Genomic DNA, 16,732 nt, shown 5'->3' on the forward strand with positions numbered 1-16,732 from the left:
TAAAATTAAAATTAATTAATTTTAATTTAATTTAGTTTATATTTTTTATTTTTTTTATGTTCAAAAAAAAAATGAAATATATTTTTATTTTTATTTTTTTATTTTTTATTGTCAAAAAATCATTGTCGCAACCAACTGTTAATAATATATTTAAAAAGCCAACAGGCGACTTTAATATTATTGAAAATTGGGATAAAGGTGTTCCAACACTTAATGATGGCTACCGTGCTATAATCGGTGTTTCAGAGAGTGGGGGAGCTTGGTCAAACCAACAAGTTACCAACTTTAATGGTCCAGCAAATGCTTTTTGGATTCAAGTAGGTCAAAGCTCAACACTTGGAAATACTTTTACTACAACATATGGTGTAAATGCAGAAAACTTTATAATTGTAAATAAAGCCTTAGTAAGTTTTCAAATAGCTGGCAATCCAACCACTAATGCAGCAAATTATTACTGTGACATTGATAAATTCTCATTAATTGCAGCAAATATATCTATAACAAAAAATTTTAAATCTGATGCAATTTTTGTTCTAGACCCAACCAGCTATATGAATGTAGTAAGCTCTACCTTTAATACAAAAATAATTCAAAACACTCAAAGCTTTTCATTTTATAAAGATTCTAAAATCGTCTTAATGGGTCTAAAAGGTTTTGAAAATTCATCACATGAATTCCATAATACAGACCTCTTAGTTAACAATAACCCAGAGCAAGGCTCATCATGGTTCGATACAAATACAGAAGTTTATTTTTATAATTCAAACTACACAAGCTATGATATATTTAATATATATGTATGTCTTTTATATAAGGAAATAAACCATAAAATACTAATAAAATTTTTTTTATAGAATAACTCTGAAATGTTTTTATTTGATTCAGATGCTAAATTTATTTATGATAATGATGGTGAAAATTACATTGGTTTACAAATTAAAAAAAGTGCTTTATATGTAGTTGGCTCTACTTTTTACAGCTCAAAGTATATTGGTAACTATGATAGTCAAATTATATTCGAAGACTCAACTGGTACCATAAGCAATGACTTTAATCTCTTTGATCACTCTGTTTTATATGGCGATAATAGTAAAATTACATTTAATAATATTTTCAGTATCTATAATACCTCACAACTAAATATCAAAGATAATTCAAATGTAAATATTTTAGGTGCAGTTTCTATAACTGACCAAGGTGTTGCTTCAATAAATAATTCCATCTTTACCGTTAATAACAAAAACATTGACCCAAGTAATACCAAACTTTATTTCCAAATCTATGATTCAGCTAAATTTTTCAGCTACAACTCCCAACTTTCAATTGAATGCTATTTTTTAGCTGCTGATGACTCAGATATCTATTTTGAATCCAGTAGTGTATCAATTAACTCCTTTGCCCAGCTTTCTGAAAAAAGTACCATGACCTTGAGAAAATCAACAATCAGTTTAGATGAAGATTTAAGCCTATGGGAAAATTCAAATTTTGCTTTATTAAACCAAAGTACATTAACTGTTTTGGGTTATCTATCATTTTATAATCAATCTTTTATGACTGTTAGAGACTCAAAAGTAACAATCAGTGGCTTTGTATATGACTACACTTCCGCAATTAAAAATTACTATTTTGCTATAATTAATTCAAATTTTAATGTTAATGGATATTTTATTTCTGTAAGTAAAAAATTTATTTTTTAAAAAATTTTAAACCACAAATCAGCTAATATAAATAAATTTTTTAGTATGGCTCTTTATTGCTTAAATCAGGTTCCACTTTCAATGTCAACAATCAATTTACAATTAAAGGTTATTTTAATATTGAATCAAATTCTCAGTTTTCAATTAAAGGTTCTTTTATTAACTACGGTATTGTTGAAATGACAGATTCCAAAGGTTTTATTGAAGATGGTCAATTAAAATTAACGGACAACTCTGATTTTACCTTAACAAATTCAGAAATTACATTAAAGAATGGAGATTTGTTATTAAGTTCAAGTGCAAATCTTCAACTAATCAACTCCCAAATTCTTAACCAAGATGGTTCTTTAACTTTTGATGGTGAAATCCATTTAAATAGTAAGAGCTCATTAAAAAACTCTGCCCACTTTATTTTAAATAACAATATCGTACCATCAGAATCAGGCTCCCAAACATTTGATAACTCTGGAACTCTAGATATTAATAATGGTAATGAAACCACAACAAATATTTTAGTTCCAATGACTAATGCCGGTACTGTTAATCTTGGTAAAAATGCTTTTATTATATCATACACCCAAACCAATGGTAATTTAATATTAAACAAAGCAGTTCTTTCCTCAAATAATACAATTATTGTAAATAATAGTGGTATTCAAGGTAGTGGCCAATTAAATGGTTCAATTACAACTAATGGAGGTAAATTAGGTAATAGTTCCATTTCTAATCTCGATATTAATGGTGATTTAGATTCCTACAAAGATACCTATACCTTTACTTTAGATAGCAATACAACCTCATCTTTTATCAACATTTCAAATAATGCCACAATTAACAACTCCACTTTAGTTATTAGAGTCAATGTCAATTTGTTAACAGATGGAACCCAATTGAACACCACCTTGATCCAATCTAACAATTTAAAAGGTAATGGTTTTTCAAATATTATTTTCAAGAGCTATGATCCAAAAGCAAATACAGAAAGCGATATTGAAGGTTGCAAACACTCTGTCGCATATAATAGAGGTACTTTAGGTGTCCTTTTAAATAGTAATAAAGATAAAGAATGCTCAAGTAACAATGGTAGTACAGGTGGTACAGATGGAGGTGATGGTGGTGATGGTGGAGAAAAAACCTATTTTGGAAACTCGTTAACTGCTGGTGCAATTGCAGGTATTGTTGTTGGTATTGCTGCATTTGTAGTTATCGCTGGTGTTATTGTCCATTTTAGAAATAAAATTCCAAAAGTTGAAAGATTATCATTCAAACTTAAACAAGTTAATAATAATGCATAAATTAAAAATATTAGAAATAAAAAAAAAACTTATTTATTTATTTATTAATTATCTAAAACCGAGATTTTAGAAAAAAGAATTATTTTATTTTATTTTATTTTATAACAGGTTTTTTTTATTATTTTTAAGGAGACTGATTATCGCTGCTACTTAATAAATGATCGGTGGATAAGGAAAGTCTTGATGTTCTTTTTCTTCCGCTTTTGGATGTTGAGACTGTAGGTATTGGCTGAGGAGATGGAGGTTCTTTATCCTCCTTACTTCTCTTTTGTCTTTTTCTACCTTTGGTGCTACTTGATGTGCTGGTCGAGGTACTGCTTGGTGAACTAGTAAGAGCATTATTTGAGCCACTATTTTCTTTATTATTTGAAACTTCTTTACTATTTGTGATGTTGTTATTTATATTATTTATATTATTAATATTATTATTATTGATATTATTATGATTATTATTGATATTATTATGATTATTATTAATATTATTAATATTATTAATATTATTATGACTATTATGATTATTATGATTATTATGATTATTATGATTATTATTATTATTGGTGTTATTAGTATTATTGGTATTACTAACTACTGGTACTGTTTGTGGTGATGAGGTGGTTTGTATTATTTGACCTTCATATTGATTTGGTTGTGGATGTTGCAGATGCTCTATATGATTTTCTTGTTCTCTTTTTAAAATAAACTGTCTTCTAACCTCCCCACATTTAAAACATACACCATGTTGGGAAAAAGTTTTACATTCAAATGCTCTAGTACAAACTAGAATATCGTCTCCTAAATTTACAATGGTTGTTTCACTAAAAACTGGGAAAAATTCCTTTTTATTATAAAAGAAACTTGAAAACAACTCGTCACTAATACCACTACATTCTATTTTTGGTTTCTTTGTTAAAATTGGTTCATTACTTTCCTTTATATTATTACTATTATTATTGTTGCTATTAATACTATTATCTTTTATATTTTCTTCACTATAGCTATCTTTATTTTCTTTTAATTCTGTGATTTCTTTATTATCTATTTCTATATTTTCTTTATCTTTATTATCTATACTATTTTCATTATGATTACTATTTAATTTATTTTTATCATCAAATTCTTCTTCTTCGTCGGGTATTAAATTATTTTTTCTTTTTTCTCTTAAGGACTCTATAACTTCTTTAAAACTAAATGTATTTGGTAAGGATTCGATGTAGCTTAAATCATTTTCTGTTAGGCTATATAATTGATTATAATCATGGCTGCTATTAATTATACTATTTAAATTTTCTTTTGTTTGTTGTGGATCTGAATGTACAAGTGTTGTTGTGGTAGTGGTTGTTGTTGTGGTAGTGGTTGTTTGATAAAGCTCTGTATTTAATTCATTAAGACCATCGGAACCTTTAATTTTTAATAATTCTTTAGCATAAATATTTCTTTGTTGTTCAATTAATTTGTATCTTTCAACCTCTTTTCTTAAGAACAATACTTCAACCTCTAAGTCGTGTAATTTTTTTTCATGCTCTTCTTGTTTCTTTTTTAAACCATCTCTATATTTCTTTTGTTTGATAGCATTTGGTGTACGGCTTTTAACTGGAGCTGAATCTTTAGATGAGGATGATGAGCTATTGGTAGTATTACTTAAATCTTTGGATGATGTTGTACCTGTCGAAATTGAAGATGATGCAGAAGTTGACTCGTTTTGGTGGTGATGTGATTGTTGTGATTGGTGATGGTGATGATGGTGGTGGTGATGATCCATCATTTCCATATCATGATGACGGTGGTGATGATGAGAATTATCGTCCATCATCATATCACTATGGCCACCTAACTCAATTATACTATTAGCTGATAACATAATTGTTGATTGTTGATTTGGCGATGATGGAGCGGATGATGCTTGTAAATGAATAATTGGTTGCATTGGCATATTTGGATCTTCTAAGCCCATATTTTGTTGACCTTCTATCATTGAATCTTGGCCATGATGATTGTGGTGATGATGCATATGATAATTATCATAGTTATGATGATGAATTTCTTCGATTTCTTCATGTTGTTGTAAATGGATGATTGGTGATTGCTGTTGCTGTTGCTGTTGGTGATAAGCCTGATCGTATGAGCTATATATTGGATGGTTTATGTCCTCTTTCTTTTTATAAAATCTTAATTTTGGTTGTTTATTTCTATAATGCTGATCCATATTTTTATATTGATTACTATTATTATTGTTATTGTTATTGTTATTATTATTATTATTATTATTGCTATTATTATTATTATTATTATTACTCATGTTATTATTGTTCATATGATGATGATGATGATGATGATGATTATTATTATTATTACTATTCATATTATTATTGTTATTATTAAGCGTACTTGATGATCTTTTTCTTTGACCTTTACCTAAAGTAGGTATAACTGTAGTTGGATCTTCTTGATGACCATGATCAATTTGTTCAAGATTATATGCCTGTTGGTGATGATGGTGATCTTCTGGTGCAATGGTCTCAATATCATCATTTTGTTGTAAGTGAATTATTAATGGTGATTGTTGTTGTAGTGTTGGTTGGAGTTGTTGGTGTTGATGACCATTATTATGATGGTGGTGTTGATATTCTTCATTTTCGTGATGGTGTTGACTTTGGTGTTGATGTTGATGATGTTGATGTTGATGATGTTGATGTTGATGTGGATGTTGATGATGGTGATGATGATTTCCCATATGATCATTTTCATTATAACCATTGCTGTGTATATTATCCCCATAGTGTTGGTGATGGTGGTGATCAATGTTTTCGCTACCTAAATGAATAATGCCGCTGCTATTCATATCATACTCCTCGTTTTGATGGTGGTGATGAAGGTTTATATTATTTTCTTCATTTTCATCCAAACTGCTTTTTAAATGAATTAATGACTCTATGCCCTTTACACCCCCCACCGATTTGGGGGTCTCTTTCCCCCCCTTAATATTATTTGGGGTTTGCCACATTGTTTGGGATTCAAGGTTTGTCCTTTTTTTTTTGTTTCATTTTTTTCCCTAAATTTTTATCCTCTTCATTCATTTTTTTTAAAAAAAATTATTTTTTTTTTTTTTTTTAAAAGGGTTATAAAAAAAAATATTATTTATTCTTTTTTTTTAAGGTAAAAATTTAAAAAAAAAAAAAAAAAAAAAAAAAAAAAAAAAATTTATTTTGGAACTAAACGATTTTAAAAATAAAATATTTAAATTAGTATGCAATTGATGTTTATTTGAAGTATAAAAAAACGAAAACAAAAGTTTTTAAATAACAATAAATAAATAAATATTTCCAATATACACTTTTATTATACAAAAACTGTTATATTTATTAATATAATTCCTTTTTTAAAAATTATTGTTAATTAAATATAAAAAAAATATAAAAAAAAAAAAAAGTTATATTGAAAAAAAGATATTTTTAAAAAAAAAATGTCTATAGGAAAACAAATAAAATAAATATTTATTTACAATAACTCTATTTAAAAAACCCAACCCCCAAACAACCCCCCCTTTATAAAAAAAAAAAAAAAAAAAAAAACAATCTGTTTAACACACAACACACAATATAAATTGATTTGATGCCACTACCGGTTTATTTAAATGGTGGAATATGGGGTTATATAATGTATGGTGAACGTGGTTGAATTTCTATATTTGTTTATTAATGTATGTTTTTTTATTTTTAAATCTATTTTTATTATTGTTTTTGTTTTTTAAAAAAAAAAAGTTTATGTTTGTGATAATGATATTTGTGTATAAGTGTTTAAATTTGGTGAACGAGTGTATGTGAGTTTTTGATTTGTTTATACATGTTTTTCAATTAACATTAACTATTTTTTTTTTTTTTTTGTTTATTATAAACTATTTTTATTTTAAATAAAACAATATAATGACTATTTAATAACTAAATAATAATAGTAGTATTATTATTATTATTACTATTATTACTATTATATCATTATCATTACTATTATTATTTGTATTCTATTACTATTTAGTTTTATTATACTACAATTGTAGTTTTTATTTTTAAATTATTTTTTTAATTAAAAATTTTATTTATTTTTAATTTTATTTTATTTTATTTTATTTTTTTATTTTTATTAAACAATAAATTACAAATACTTTACATTAAATGAAATAAAACAATATATCTAGAAATAATTGTTTGTACTAGAAATATTTAAGTGTGAATAATAATTGTCTATGGTCTCGTTGAGTGATTGGAAAAAAAAAATAATAACGTTGGGTTATGGAGGCTTTTTTTTAACGAAAAAGAAATAAAAAAATTAAAAATAAAAAAAAAATTAAAAAAAATTATTTTTTTAAAAAAAAAATTAAATAAAAATAAATAAAAAAAATATATTTTTTTTGTTTTTTTTTTGTTTTTTTTTTTAGGCAGTTAGAAATATTATTGCTATCACCAATAAATTATTAATAATAATGATAGTTTATTAAAATAGTTAATAAATTATTCATAATAATGATAATTATTTATTTTTTTTATTATAATAAATAAACTTAATAAACTAAATAAAAATATTCAAATAAAAAAATACTAATAAATGAGACTTTAATTGTTAAAAGATATATATAATTATTCATGTAATTACTATTTATATATTTGTGGTTTAAGAAAAAACATTGTCTATTTTCGTATTTTTTCCAATTTTTTCAATTTTAAATTTAAAATTTTTTTTTTTTTTAATTTTTTTTTTTTTTAATATTTTTCTTAAAATGAGGATTGTATATTTTTTGTTTTTTGGTTTGTTGTATATTTGTTTTTTCTCTTTTTTCAATTTTTTATCTAATTTTCATTGAAATACTAACTAAAACTAATAAAATTTTTAAAAAGAAATCAATAAAAGAAATCCACTTGCACAAAAACACCCACAACAACAAAATTCTCTAATCTGCAAGCGATCACAGACAAATAATAATGTTCACACGATTTAGAATTTTATTTATTAGTATTTAAAATAGATTCTCATATATTTCTTATATAAAATTATATTGTTTTTTTTTTTTTGTTTTGTTTTATTTTATTTTCTCATGATACCCTTTTTCGAAGAATATGTTTTTTTTTTGTATATAAACTAAATATTTTATTTATATTATAACTATTCATTTGTAAAAATCAACAATTATATTTTATAAAACACATAAAACAATAATAATGTCATCTTGTTATAATCTTAATAAATTAGTTTATATTGAACCTTCTTTATATTCAAAAGAAGGTGCAGTTATAGAAACATTAACAGTCGATACCACCATAAAACAAAGGAGCAAATATGATAATATTAAAATGATATTGTCAGAATTTAAAAAAATTTTAGAAACTCAAATAGAAGAGGATGGTAATCATACAGATATTAATAATCATTTGTTCATCCAATCAAATAATACGGAATCTGTTGATATTTTAAAAACAATATTATCAAATGAAGAAGAAACTTTAAACACCATTACCACAAATAATAATAATTATAATAAATTTAAAGAACTATTATTAAATAATAAATTAATAAAAGAAATAATAAATAACTTTAATAATAATAATAATTATAATAATGATACCGTTTATTTTAAAGATATTCAGTTATTTATTACCGAAAACCCAATAAACTTAAATTGGTATTTATTCACCAAAAACAATTTACCCAGCTTTTTAAATCAGCTTGGCAATAACCATTCAATAATTACATCAACAATGGTATTATGTAAAAGCAATCAGTTCAATAAAGTATTCATTAATCACCAAGTTGGTTCAGCTGATAACATTGAAACAATTGAAAATAAGGATTGGGAGTAAGCATTCATAACTTTTTTTTTTATTACTTTTTTTTTTTTTTATTATTATTATTATAAAATACTAATAAACACTTTAATATTTAGTAACTTTATTTTAACCAAAAGGCTTTAAAAATACTTTTCATCAGCTCTATGGCTTTTATTATATTGGTAGTCAGTCCTCAAATAAAAGTGTATTAGAAATGATTGATATGCTTAGAAATCATTTATATCAAGGCACATTCGAAATCCATGTGTCAATTCAGCAACCGCCGCAAAAACATCAACCAACAGATGAACCGAAAGAAAAAGATGATGAATTTGTAAAGAGTTTTAAAGAATTTTGTGTTAAAAGAAAATTAAAATCAATTTTAATAGAGTTATCAAAGGGTGTTTATGGTAAACAAATGATGACCTCATCCCATCATTCTGGTGATTTCCATACAGTTCAACTAAAAGCTTTTCAAATCGCATTCGAATTGTTATTAGAAGGTTACCATGTCTCAAGAGTTAAAATTGAAATTTTGGCATCATGCAAAGGTGTACCGGAAAATGATATCAAACACAAACTATTATCACCATCAAATTATTTTGAATTTCACATTAAACTGTTAATTCCAAACGATAAAGATATTAATCATAATAATAATAATAATAATATTAACGATAATAACCCAACTATCGAAGGTAATAATAATCTCAAATTATTAAAAGAATTAATGATAAATCATAATGGTCACTTATCAAGAAACTCCTTTAAGGTTCATGTTGAAGAATCTTATCAAGAAAGATTTGTAACCTTAAGAATGTATTCAATTGGTAAAGAAACTGCAATGGATAGATTTGAATCTTGTAAAAACGATTTAGTATTAAACAAATTTAATATCGCCTCTTCACATAGAGAATATTCAATCTACGATTCAAATATAGGCTTAGATTCTGGTTGGATCGAATAACATTATTATAATAATAGGTATAATAATAATAATAATAATAACTCTATGCAGATGTAAAGATATCCAATCACTTTATTTTTCAATTAATTTATTTATTAATTAATTAACTTTAATTAATTAATTGAAAAATAAAAAAAAATAAAAAAAATCCCGAATCTCGAAACAAAAAAAAACAAAAAAAAACAAAAAAAAAACAAAAAAAAAAACAAAAAAAATAAAAAATAAAAAACAAAAAAGACAAAGTTAAAAATAAAATTTAAATATTGATTCTACTCTTTATAATAAACAAACTCTTTTTTGTAAAGAGAACAATAAAACTTTTTATTTTTAATGATTTTAAATAAAAAAAAAAAACTTATCACACGAAGATATTTCACCAAAACACTAACCCCACAACCACAATTACACTTCACTTTTTTTTGAATTTTTTTTTTTTTATTTTATTTTACTTACACTCAAAACATTTAAAAAAATCATCAATCTCATAATCGCATGGCACTAAATGGCACAAATCATAAAAAAATAATTTAAATAAAAATTAGTTATTTTTTTTTTTTTGAATATTTTTTTTTTTTTTTTTAAAAAATATTTTTTATTTTTCTAACGTATTTTTTTTTATCATTTTTATTTATTTTTATTTATAAATAATCATATAAATTCTTGTAAGTGGCATTATCTGTTTAGTCATAAATTAATTAACTAATTGGGTATTCTCTTTTTTTACCAAATAAATAAAATAAAAAATGAAATAAATAAAATTTAAAAAAAATAAAATAAAATTTTTATTTTTTTTATACAAACACACACCCTTCATGGAATAATTATTATAATCGATTTTTTATTATTTTTTATTATTTTTTTGCATTTATTTTTATTTTTATATTTTCGTTTTTAATTGTTATTATTAACGATAGCAATAACAAATAACAATAGTTGTAATATAATATATAGAATTAGAATTATTAATTACTTTTTTTTTTTTTTTTTTTTATAGCTTCTTTATTTTCATTCATTCTTTTTTATTTTTTTTTAAAAAAAAAAGGAAATAATATTATATCGAATTTTTCTTTTTAAAATAAAAAAATGAAAATGAGAATAAATTTAAGAAGAAAAAAAGCAAGACCATCATATCCGATCGTCGAGATTAGGTCGAGCAAAACCGAAGATTTAAATAAAAATAAAGGGTACAAATCAAATGAAATTTCTACAACAAAATATAATAGGTAATTATTTATATATAAATTTATTAAAATATAATGATAATAATGATTTTTATATATTTTTAAAATATTAATGTATAAATTTATTTATTTTGTAGATATAACTTTTTATTTAAGAATTTGTATGAACAATTCAGGCGTATTACCAATGTAAATACACAATTAGCAGCAGATAGATATTAGAAATTTGAAAAAGATATTAATATTGTTAATTATTATTTAGATTTATTTCTTAGCAATTTGTATTATTACATTAATTCCACAAGTATCACCATTATCACCAGTAACATCAATTTTACCATTAATTTTTGTATTGGTAGTTACAGCTATTAAAGAAGCATACGAAGATTTTAAGAGATTCCAATCCGATAAAGACTCTAATTACAGAGAATATAAAGTTTATAGAGATGGCGAGTTTAGAAATATAAGAAGTAAGGATATTGAAGTTGGGGACTATATTAAAATTGAAGATAATCAACCATTCCCATCAGATATTTTAGTTTTAACATCCACTTTAGAGGATGGTGTATGTTATGTCGAAACCTCACAATTGGATGGTGAAACCAACTTAAAAATGTTTAAAGCTGCCAAAGAATCATACAACTTAACAGAAGAGCAAGTTTTATCACTCAACGCAAACATTGAGTGCGAACTTCCAAACAATAATCTTTATAAATTCAAAGGCAAGGTTACCAATAATGATGATAATACTACTTTTTCAGTCAATGAAAAACAATTAATGTTAAGAGTAAGTTTTTTTTTATAATATTAATATATTTATTGATATAACATACTAATCATTTTTCATTTTTTTATTTTAGGGTGCAAAATTAAGAAATACACCAAGTATTATTGGTGTTGTATTATATTGTGGTAAAGACACCAAATTAAGTTTAAATCAAAAAAATCCACCAAGTAAATTCAGTAAAGTTGAAAAGAGATTGGGAAAATCTGTAATTGGTATTTTTTGCTTTAAAGTTTTATTAGTTATTATTGCAACCGTTTTGGCTTCAAGATTCGAATGGAAAACTGCAAGAGAGTCATGGTATATGTGGAGAGTTATGGATGAGGCCGTTGAAGATACCTTAGGTTTTATTATCGTTAAAAACTTTGTTTCATATTTCGCAATTCTTTCATTTTTAATTCCAATGTCATTAATGGGTAAGTAAAAAAAAAATAATTAAAAAAGAAATTTGAAAAGATTTTAACTTTTTTTTTTTTTGATATTTAGTAACCCTCGAAGTTGTTAAAATTTCACAAGCCAAGTTTATGGAATGGGATACAAGAATGAGTTACAAGGAAAATAAGGAATATGAAATTGCTTTGATGAGAGGCGACGAAAAAGAATTAAATGATAAAGATAAAGACTTGGGTGATGTAGAATTAAGCAATTTAAAATCATCAATGGCTATGGGAGGAGCATCTATTGCACACAAATATATGTCTGTTAAGAATTCAAATTTAAATGACGAATTAGCACTCATCAAATATATTTTCAGTGATAAAACAGGTACTCTTACAGAGAATAAAATGTTGTTTTCAAAATGTTCAATCAATGGTGTTATGTATGATGATGCATTAAATGGTCAATTGGGTAATTTAATTCAATCAGATAAATCACCATCCGAGAACGAAGCCCCAATTAGAGAATTCTTATTAAATATGTCACTCTGTCATGCTGCTGTATCCGAAGTAAACGACATGAGCGGTGATATCACATATCAAAGTCAAAGTCCAGATGAAATTGCTCTTTGTGATTGCGCTAGAAATAATCAATTTACCTATGTTAACAGAACCACCAATCAAGTTCAAATTAGAGTTTTTGCCCAAGATAAATATTATGACCTTTTAGCAATTATGGAATTTAGTTCAGATCGTAGAAGAATGTCTATCCTATTAAGAGATCCAGAGAGTGGTAAAATCATACTTTATTCTAAAGGTGCCGATTCAATTATGATGGAACGTCTCTCTGAAGAAGAAAAGAATTCTGAAATCCTACAAAAAACTAAAGAACATATCACAGATTTCTCAAGAGAGGGTTTACGTACTTTAATTTTAGCAAAACGTGAAATATCTCAAGAAGAATATGATAATTGGTCCCAACTTTATCACGATGCCAGTACTTTAATTCACGATCGTGAAGTCGAAATAGAAAAGTTAAATGATCAAATTGAACGTGGATTCCAATTAGTAGGTTGTACTGCTATTGAAGATAAACTTCAAGAAGGTGTTCCAGAAGCTATTGATTATCTTCTTAAAGCTGGTATTAGGTAGGTTATTTACATTATTTATATATACAGGTGCTTTTAAAGTAAATAAATATTAATAATAATTTTAATTTTAATTTTATTTAGAATTTGGATTATTACAGGTGATAAACAAGAAACAGCTATTAATATTGGTTATTCATGTAAACTTTTAACACCAGAAATTCCAATTGTAATTATTAATGCAACCACAACAGAGGAATGCCAACGTCAAATTCAACAAGCAATTAAAAACTATATTACTCCAATGTCATCAACTGAAGTTCCACAAGAAATTTCAATGGTTATTGATGGTGAAACCCTTGTTTTTGTATTAAAAGATCATAGTGAAGACTTTTTAAAGATTGCTGCCAAGTGTCATTCAGTAGTTTGTTGTAGAGTTACCCCACTTCAAAAAGCACTTATTGTTCGTTTAGTTAAAAGAGCTACCAAAGAGATTTGTTTATCCATTGGTGATGGTGCAAATGATGTATCCATGATTCAAGAGGCCCATATTGGTGTTGGTATTCATGGTAACGAAGGTTCACAAGCCGCTAGAGCATCCGATTATTCATTATTAAGATTTAGACATTTAGCACGTCTAATTACAGTCCACGGAAGATATTCGATGGTTCGTAACACATTATGTATCAAATATTCTTTCTACAAGAATATGGCATTCTTCCTCTGTCAATTTTGGTTCTCTATTTACTCTGGTTGGACATCAATGACCCTCTATGACTCATGGATTGTAACAACATTCAATATTTTAATGACTTCTATTCCACCATACTTTATGGCCCTCTTTGAAAAAGATGTAAACGAACGTGTTATTCCTAAATATCCAAAATTATACAAAGAAGTTCAAAATTGTCATCTCTTTTCATACAGAAGTATTTTCTCTTGGTTATTTGGCGCTTTATATCACAGTATAGTCTTCTTTTTTGGACTCTATTTCTTTTTAAATGGAGACGATATTATGAATCACTGGGGTAAAATTGGTGGTAAAGAACTTGCTGGCTCATTTGTTTCGACCTTTGGTGTACTCGCTATCCTCCTCAAAGCAGCGGTCGAAATGAAGCATTGGAATTTTATTGTTCATTTGGGTATTTGGTGCAGTATGATTGTATTTTTAGTCATTAGTTTAGTCGATAGTGCCATTTTATCTGAAATTCCAAATATGTATGGGGTTTATATGACTGCTTTGGCTTTACTCAAATTCTATTGTATGGTAATCATTATGATATTTATAGCTTTAATCCCAGATTTCACCATAAAATTCTTAAGAAGACATTTATCACCATCAGCCTCAAATATAGCTCAAGAGGATTATGTTTTAAATTATAAAAATAAAAATAAAAAATTATTAATTTAAAAAAAGAAATATATCTTTTTTTAAAAAAATATAAAATAAAAAAAAAGGGCAAAATAAAAAAAAAAAAAAAAGAAAAAGATATTTATAGAAAAATTAAATTAAAATTTTATTATTTATAGTATATTTAAATTAATAAATATATATTTTTTTAGTTTCCAGTTTTTTTTCCATTATAATTTTTTTTTTGATTTGTTTTTAGAGGGAATCTTTTTTTAGAATTTAGAAAAATAAAAAACTATTAATAATTGTTGGAAATTCGATAATAAAGTAATTATTAAAAACCCACAAAAAAACTTTCAATATTCATTTCATCATCTTTAATTTGTTTTCTTGGACTTTTTTTAACGAAATCTCTTAAAGAAATTGTAAAAAGATGGATCTAATAAAAAAAAATTATTAATATTATGATGGTTTAAAATAATTTAAATAGTCAATATTTACCTCATCTAAAAATATATTATTTTCATTATTATTTAAATTAATGGTAGTTTTATTATTTTGGTTAGTATGATTACAATCACTATTATTTATATTATTACTATAATTATTATTCAAGTTAATTTTATCATTATTTAAAAAAATTGGTGGTGGAGTAATAGCGGGTGGTATATCATCATCATCTTCTTTTGTACTTAACATGAGCCTCGATATTATTTTTTCTTGATCCAATTGTTGGTTATTGGGATGAAGCATTGGGGATGATATATCAATATATGGAATTGCTTTATTTATAGGGTTTGTTGAGTTATTTAAGCATTCTTGTTTTGGACTTTGATTGGGAGTGAAAAGTTTTTTTCTTATTTCTTTATATTGATTAAAATTATTATTTTGATTTATTGATAATAGTTTATCATATTGATTTGTAATTTTGTTTATATTAAAATTATTATTAATATTATTATTATTATTATTATTAAAATTATTATAGTTAAATTTTGTTGAGGAGTTATTTGGGTTTATGAACATTTTTAATATTTAATAATAATAATAATATAAATGAAATAAAGATAAAAAATATTTTTTATCATTTTTTAAAGAAAAATATAAATAAATAATTTATAAATAAAATAATAATATATAATTATATGATGGTTATTTATGGATTATAAATTAAATTACTATTTTTTTAATAAATAACAGTAATGGTGGCTGTGTTTGAATAAAAACTTGTCACAAAAAAAAATAAACACATGCACACAATATAGTCTTTTTTTTTTTCTTCTAATTTTTATGCATTGTATGATTTCATTTTTTTTTTTTTACTGTTTATATGCATTTGATAATATATATATATAAACATTAATTGTGTTCAAATACAAGTAAATATATAAAATATTTTTCACATAAATTAATAAATATATAAATATATATATATGTAATAATACTATTGTTTTTTTTATATTAAGATGGGGTTAAAAAATTTAACATGCTTTTATTTTTATTTTTTTGTATTTTTGTGTATGAGAATGATGAGTTATATAATGGTTAATTTGATATATAATTAAATGGGATAAATTTAACCGAACAAAACAAATAACCACACATCTTTCCTTTTTAAATATTGTGTTTTTTTAATGTATCAATTTGATTTTAATTACAAACCACGCCCCCCCATTTTTTAATTAAAAAAATATTAACTTTATTTTATCTATTATTAAAATTAGATTATTTTGTATTTATTTTTTTTTGGTCAGTATTAAAAAAAACCCTTTATCAAATTTTTGAACTATTAAAATCTATGAAGGATCTGTATGGTAGAGTATATATATACAATTATTATTATTATATATCAAATGGTAGAAAAAAACTATGAGAAAACAAACACAAACAAATGGAAAAAAATTTATATAATATTACAAAATAATGGTTTATAAATTATTTTTTTTCAACACGAAATTATAATATAGATTTATATAAATAAAATCAGACCATTGTTTTTTAAAAATAATATAAACACAAAAGAAGTAAAATAAACATTAAAGAAAGAAATTTCTTTTTATATGGTATTAAATTTTAAAGTGAATAGTTTCTCTTTAAATTTTGCAATTTTTATTAGTTTTTTATATACAGTATTTACAGAGGGTTTTTTATATTTTTTATATATTTGATTTGATTATTT

At 24.2% G+C, this 16,732-nt stretch overlaps 5 protein-coding genes across 5 annotated transcripts; 3 read left to right on the forward strand and 2 right to left on the reverse strand.

The window, feature by feature from the left end:
* Positions 1-71: 71 nt before the first annotated feature.
* Positions 72-2,992, forward strand: DICPUDRAFT_76293 (uncharacterized protein; the record flags this gene model as incomplete). Its single annotated transcript, XM_003285292.1, has 3 exons — positions 72-797; positions 855-1,673; positions 1,742-2,992. 3 exons carry the CDS (start codon positions 72-74, stop codon positions 2,990-2,992), a joined length of 2,796 nt encoding a protein of 931 aa, XP_003285340.1.
* Positions 2,993-3,116: 124 nt separating this feature from the next.
* On the reverse strand, positions 3,117-5,993 carry DICPUDRAFT_149242 (uncharacterized protein; the record flags this gene model as incomplete). Its single annotated transcript, XM_003285315.1, has 1 exon — positions 3,117-5,993. One exon carries the CDS (start codon positions 5,991-5,993, stop codon positions 3,117-3,119), a length of 2,877 nt encoding a protein of 958 aa, XP_003285363.1.
* Positions 5,994-8,199: 2,206 nt separating this feature from the next.
* Positions 8,200-9,772, forward strand: DICPUDRAFT_149244 (uncharacterized protein; the record flags this gene model as incomplete). Its single annotated transcript, XM_003285293.1, has 2 exons — positions 8,200-8,834; positions 8,992-9,772. The coding sequence occupies 2 exons, from the start codon at positions 8,200-8,202 to the stop codon at positions 9,770-9,772; spliced, it is 1,416 nt and encodes a 471-aa protein (XP_003285341.1).
* Positions 9,773-10,855: 1,083 nt separating this feature from the next.
* On the forward strand, positions 10,856-14,747 carry DICPUDRAFT_93905 (uncharacterized protein; the record flags this gene model as incomplete). The annotated part of the gene is made up of 6 exons (XM_003285294.1): positions 10,856-10,995; positions 11,091-11,142; positions 11,216-11,740; positions 11,814-12,153; positions 12,224-13,262; positions 13,347-14,747. 6 exons carry the CDS (start codon positions 10,856-10,858, stop codon positions 14,611-14,613), a joined length of 3,363 nt encoding a protein of 1,120 aa, XP_003285342.1. The 3' UTR covers positions 14,614-14,747.
* Positions 14,748-14,887: 140 nt separating this feature from the next.
* Positions 14,888-15,579, reverse strand: DICPUDRAFT_76298 (uncharacterized protein; the record flags this gene model as incomplete). Its single annotated transcript, XM_003285316.1, has 2 exons — positions 14,888-14,992; positions 15,055-15,579. 2 exons carry the CDS (start codon positions 15,577-15,579, stop codon positions 14,888-14,890), a joined length of 630 nt encoding a protein of 209 aa, XP_003285364.1.
* Positions 15,580-16,732: the final 1,153 nt, after the last annotated feature.

Source organism: Dictyostelium purpureum, assembly GCF_000190715.1.
Source record: "Dictyostelium purpureum unplaced genomic scaffold DICPUscaffold_43, whole genome shotgun sequence".
Classification (NCBI taxonomy): Eukaryota; Evosea; class Eumycetozoa; order Dictyosteliales; family Dictyosteliaceae; genus Dictyostelium; species Dictyostelium purpureum.